Genomic DNA, 6,610 nt, shown 5'->3' on the forward strand with positions numbered 1-6,610 from the left:
TTGTTCATGTGTCAGGTAGGGATCAGTTTGATGGCTCTGTGGTAATGATAATGACATGTTGTTCATGTGTCAGGTCGGGATCAGTTTGACGGCTCTGTGGTAATGATAATGACATGTTGTTCATGTGTCAGGTAGGGATCAGTTTGACGGCTCTATGGTAATGATAATGACATGTCGTTTATGTGTCAGGTAGGGATCAGTTTGACGGCTCTGTGGTAATGATAATGACATGTTGTTCATGTGTCAGGTAGGGATCAGTTTGACAGCTCTATAATAATGATGACGACTGGTCGGTGGGGATCAATTTGACGGATCTGTACTTAAGATAATAACGTGTTTACCTGGCAGGTAGGGATCAGTGTGATGGTTCAGTGATAATGATAATTACAAGTTTTTTACCTCGCAGGTAACCTCTATAATTATGATGATGACAATGTATTGTTTACCAGGTAGGTAAGGATCAGTGTGACGGCTCTCTGACAGTGACAGTGTGTTGCTTACCTGACAGGTAGGGATCTGTTTGACGGCTCTATGATAATGACAATGACAGTGTATTGTTTACCTGACAGGTAGGGGTCAGTGTGACGGCACTAGGATAATGACGATGCCAATGTGTTGTTTACCTGACAGGTAGGGATCTGTTTGACAGCTCTATGATAATGACATTGACAATGTATTGTTTGCCTGACAGTTTCAGTTTCAGTAGCTCAAGGAGGCGTCACTGCGTTCGGACAAAACCATATACGCTACACCACATCTGCCAAGCAGATGCCTGACCAGCAGCGTAACCCAACGCGCTTAGTCAGGCCTTGAGAAAAAAACCAAAAAACCAAAAACAAACAAACAAAAAAAACCAAAAAAAAACCAAAAAAAAACCCGGGGGAATAAATAATAGATAAGCTTGCATAAATAAATAAATAAATAAATAAATAGATAATAATTATAATATAGAAAAAGGTAGTAGTAATAATATTAGTAATACTAATAAAGTGATAATAATAAAACATAAATAAATAAGACAACAATGGTGATAAATAAGCGAATAAATGTAAAATATGAAGACACACATTCACACATACACCCACACATGCATAACAGAAATGCACCAAACATGCAGTTTCACATATATGAAAGCACAGTCAAATACATAAACGTACATGAGCTCCAACACACACACACACACACACACACACACACACGCATTACCGTGCACCTCCTCTACCCCCCTCCTCCACACACTCATTTCTAGTCTAAGTATCGCAGCTTCCACGGCACACACACACACAAACACACACTCACAGAGATGAACACTTACTTGTACAAGCACATATGAAAGCACAGTCAAATACATATAAACGTACATGAGCTCCAACACACACACACACACACACACATTACCTTGCACCTCCTCTGCCCCCTCCTCCACACACTCATTTCTAGTCTACGTATCGCAGCTTCCACGGCACACACACACAAACACACACTCACAAAGATGAACACTTACTTGTACAAGCACACACACATACGCCCATATCTCCCACCCCCAACCCCACACACGTACATACAAAGATATATATATATATATATATATATATATATATATATATATATATACGTTCCAATATCCTGTTGCTCCCACAGTGTAGGCATGCATACACTCACATACCTCATCCTCTACCCCACCTCCCCCTGCACTCCCACCTCCCCTCACACACACACACACACACACACACACACACACACACGTACACATATCTCTCCTGACACTTGTGTACACTTTCACTCTCGCGCATTCACAAACGCACTCAAAAGCACAGACCCACACATACACACAAACACACACAGCCGCCACTGACTGGCCGCAAGAGGGATGGGAAAAGATCTCTGATGCCAAGAACGTGGCGTCTAGTGTGTTGCTCAGTCTATTGTATTTGGAAAGGCCCACAGAGACTCTGTCCCGTTTTGAAGAAATTTGCGCAATGTTGGTTTGGACACACAGCCGCCACTGACTGGCCGCAAGAGGGATGGGAAAAGATCTCTGATGCCAAGAACGTGGCGTCTAGTGTGTTGCTCAGTCTATTGTATTTGGAAAGGCCCACAGAGACTCTGTCCCGTTTTGAAGAAATTTGCGCAATGTTGGTTTGGAAATGATGCCGATATTTGTTTGATTTGCAAAGCATCGTGCTCTACCTTTCATGTTAGACTTGCAGCCGCTCCCTCTCTCTGCTTCTATTTCTTTGAGGCGATCGATGGTGTGATGGCCTTGTACCTGTTCTTTTTGGTATTCTTTGACTTTCCTGAGGATTTCCGATTTTCCTAGATGTAGGCCGCTCGTTGGTGTTGCGTTAACAGCAAGTCTGTCAGCTCGCTCATTTCCCTTAACACCTGCATGTCCCAGGCAGTATGACCATGTGAGTTTTTTAATCTGAAAGTGACAGATAGGGGTCAGTGTGACGGCACTAGGATAATGACGATGCCAATGCATTGTTTACCTGACAGGTAGGGATCAGTATGATGGCTCTATGATAATGACAGTGACAATGTATTGTTTACCTGACAGGTAGGGATCAGTGTGACAGCTCTATGATAATGACAATGACAATGTATTGTTTACCTGACAGGTAGGCATCAGTGTGACGGCTCTATGATAATGACAATGACAATGTATTGTTTACCGGACAGGTAGGGATCAGTGTGATGGCTCTATGATAATGACAATGACAATGTATTGTTTACCTGGCAGGTAGGGATCAGTGTGACGGCTCTATGATAATGACAATGACAATGTATTGTTTACCTGGCAGGTAGGGATGATTGTGACGTCTCTATGGTAATGACAATGACAATGTATTGTTTACCTGGCAGGAAGGGGTCAGTGTGATGGCTCTATGATAATGACAATGACAATGTATTGTTTACCGGACAGGTAGGGATCAGTGTGATGGCTCTATGATAATGACAATGACAATGTATTGTTTACCTGGCAGGTGCGTTCTATAATGATAATAATGACAAGGTGTTGTTTACTAGTGGGTGGGGATCAGTGTGACGGCTCTGTGATATTGATAATAACGGCTCTGTGATAATGACAGCATGTTCTTTACCTGTGTTGTTTACCTGGCAGGTGGGCATCAGTGTGACGGCTGAATGATATTGATAACGATGTCTGTATAATGACAAGGTGTTGTTTACCTGTGTTGTTTACCTGGCAGGTGGGCATCAGTGTGACGGCTCTGTATATAATGATAAGGTGTTGTTTACCTGTGCTGTTTACCTGGCAGGTGGGCATCAGTGTGACGGGTCTATAATAATGACATCATGTTGTGTACCTGTGTTGTTTACCTGGCAGGTGGGCATCAGTGTGACGGCTCTATAATAATGACATCATGTTGTTTACCTCTGCTGTTTACCTGGCAGGTGGGCATCAGTGTGACGGCTCTATAATAATGTCAAGGTGTTGTTTACCTGTGTTGTTTACCTGGCAGGTGGGCATCAGTGTGACGGCTCTATAATAATGACAAGGTGTTGTTTACCTGGCAGGTGGGCATCAGTGTGACGGCTCTGTAATAATGACATCATGTTGTTTACCTGGCAGGTGGGCATCAGTGTGACGGGTCTGTAATAATGACATCATGTTGTTTACCTGTGCTGTTTACCTGGCAGGTGGGCATCAGTGTGACGGCTCTGTTCCGGGCCGTGGACCCCAGCCACGCCCGTCGCTTCTACACCCAGCCCTATAAGGGGGACCCGGATCTGGACCTCATCTGTGAGATCTACTACGATGGTGTGCAGGTCAGTGCGGCTGGTGTCCGATCCTGGGGTTTCTTCTTCTTCTTCTTCTTCTTCTTCTTCTTCTTCTTCTTCTTCTTCTTCTTCTTCTTCTTCTTCTTCTCTCTCTCTCTCTCTCTCTCTCTCTCTCTCTCTTCTTCTTCTTCTTCTTCTCTCTCTCTCTCTCTCTCTCTCTCTCTCTCTCTTCTTCTTCTTCTTCTTCTCTCTCTCTCTCTCTCTCTCTCTCTCTCTCTTCTTCTTCTCTCTCTCTCTCTCTCTCTCTCTCTCTCTGTCTCTGTCTCTCTCTCTCTCTCTCTCTCTCTCTTCTTCTTCTCTCTCTCTCTCTCTCTCTCTTCTTCTTCTTCTTCTTCTTCTTCTTCTTCTTCTCTCTCTCTCTCTCTCTCTCTCTCTCTCTCTCTCTCTCTCTCTCTTCTTCTTCTTCTTCTTCTTCTTCTTCTTCTTCTTCTTCTTCTTCTTCTCTCTGTCTGTCTCTCTCTTCTTCTTCTTCTTCTCTCTGTCTGTCTCGCTCTTCTTTATCTTCTTTTCTACTTCTTCTTCTTCGTCTTCTTCTTCTTCTTCTTCTTCTTCTTCTTCTTCTTCTTCTTCTTCTCTCTGTCTGTCTCTCTCTTCTTCTTCTTCTTCTTCTTCTTCTTCTTCTCTCTCTCTCTCTCTGTCTCTCTCTTCTTCTTCTTCTTTTCTTCTTCTTCTTCTTCTCTCTCTGTCTCTCTCTTCTTCTTCTTCTTTTCTTCTTCTTCTTCTTCTTCTTCTTCTATCTCTCTCTCTCTGTCTCTCTCTTCTTCTTTTCTTCTTCTTCTTCTTTTCTTCTTCTGCTTCTTCTTCTTCTTCCCCTTCTTCTTTTCATCATCTTCTTCTTCTTCTTTTAATTTTCTTCTCCTTCTTTCTTCCTCTTCTTCTGCAGGTTAGTGTGGCTGGTATCGTTCCTTGGGTTTTTTTCTTCTTTGTCGTCTTCTTCTTTTCTTTCATTCTTCTTTTTCTTTTCTTCTTCTTCGTCTTCTTCTTTTCTTCCCCTCCTCCTTCTTTTCTGCTTCTTCTTCTCTGCTGATGTTAGTCTACCTGTTAGTTGCTGAGCTGCCATGTAAGTTCTTTTGTTTGTGCATGCGTGTCTTCTGCTTGATGCTATTGTTTTTTTATTTTTTTATTTTTTTCTCAAGGCCTGACTAAGCGCATTGGGTTACGCTGCTGGTCAGGCATCTGCTTGGCTGATGGGGTGTAGCATATATGGATTTGACCGAATGCAGTGACGCCTGCTTGAGCTGCTGATACTGATACTGATGTTATTGTAAATGGGAATGCGCGTTTCCATCCATCTTGCAAGCAGTCCCAAGAGCAGTTTTAGGAACTGCTAGAAATGTTTTAAAACAGATAGTTTTGTACACTGTGATAGTACAACATATTGTTCAGTGCACTACAACAGTTCAACGCATAGTTCAGTACGAGATGAATACAACACATACTTCAGTACTCTACGCATTACACAATAGCAGTACAACACATAGTTCAGTACACACGACAGCAGCACAGCACACAGTTGAGTTCACAATAACAATCCACCACACTTCAGAACACTGCAGCAACACAACACAGATACCTCAGCACACACAAAAAAGTATGTATTTAAAAAAAATACACACATACACACATGCACACACACACACACACACACACATATATAATGATTTTTTTTTTTTTAAGACACCCCATCGGTGACGGCGCCTAGTGGGTAAAGGGTGGAGATTTTTCCGATCTCCCAGGTCAAACATATGTGCAGACATGCCAGTGCCTGAACCCCCTTCGTGTGTATACGCACGCAGAAGATCAAATACGCGTGTTAAAGATCCTGTAATTCATGTCAGCATTTGGTGGTTTATGGAAACAAGAACATACCCAGCATGCACCCCCCCCCCCCACACACACCTCCTGAAAACGGAGTATGGCTGCCTACATGGCCGGGTAAATAAACAAAGCGGTCATACACGTAAAATGTTACATGTCTGTCTGAGTGTGCATGTGTGCGTGCCTGAAATCTGATTGAATGACACAGGAAACGAATGATGAGCGCCCAGTGGCAGCCATCAGTCGGCTCTACCCAGGCAGGCAGCCTGTTGTGCAAACGACCCCCGTGTTTGTAAAGCGCTTAGAGCTTGGTTTCCGACCGAGGATAGGCGCTGTGTAAGTAACCATATCAGTCAATCACACACACCCCCGCTCTGTGGCCACACAGGTGGGTCAGGGGCGAGGGAGGCCACGCAAGGAAGCCCAGGTGGCGGCCTACACCAACATCCAGGCCCGTCTGGATGCCGAGACCATCGCCGACATTGTGCAGGGACCCCGCCTCCACAGCCAGCCGGAGAGTCTGCCAGACTACTTTGAGATCATCTACAAGGGGGTCAAGCCTCTGGAAGGTGTGTGTCACAATACAATACAATACAATACACAAACTTTATTGTCTATACTTTGGTACTGAGATTTTCTTTTTGGCAGCAGCACATGTCCAACATAAGAAGAAAACAACAAACAAATAAAATGAATAGAAAATAAAAAGATAAATTAAATGGCACCAAATGGAAATAGCTATATACAAATATACAGATTTTTCCATTTCAGTCAGCCAAACCGCATTGCACATCTACCCACACACACACACACACCACGCACACACACCACACGCACACACATGCACACATACACTCTCTCTCATCCCCTCTCTCTGTGTCTCTCTCTTCACAAGAAATGCATCTACAAGGATCATTGTCACTGTGTGTGTTGTGTTTGTGTGCGAGTTGGGTGTGTGTGTATGTTGCAAGAATGTCAACATTGCTTT

General features: G+C 43.5%; 1 protein-coding gene across 1 annotated transcript in view; it reads left to right on the forward strand.

Moving 5' to 3' along the window:
- Positions 1 to 6,610, forward strand: part of LOC143275749 (uncharacterized) — a 36,220-nt gene that overhangs the window by 18,032 nt on the left and 11,578 nt on the right. Inside the window, exons 8-9 of the mRNA XM_076580026.1 lie at positions 3,664 to 3,792; positions 6,011 to 6,191. Coding sequence (XP_076436141.1) covers positions 3,664 to 3,792; positions 6,011 to 6,191 — 310 coding nt within the window. The remainder of the gene's footprint in view (positions 1 to 3,663; positions 3,793 to 6,010; positions 6,192 to 6,610) is intronic.

This window comes from Babylonia areolata, chromosome 31, assembly GCF_041734735.1.
Source record: "Babylonia areolata isolate BAREFJ2019XMU chromosome 31, ASM4173473v1, whole genome shotgun sequence".
Taxonomy (NCBI): domain Eukaryota; kingdom Metazoa; phylum Mollusca; class Gastropoda; order Neogastropoda; family Buccinidae; genus Babylonia; species Babylonia areolata.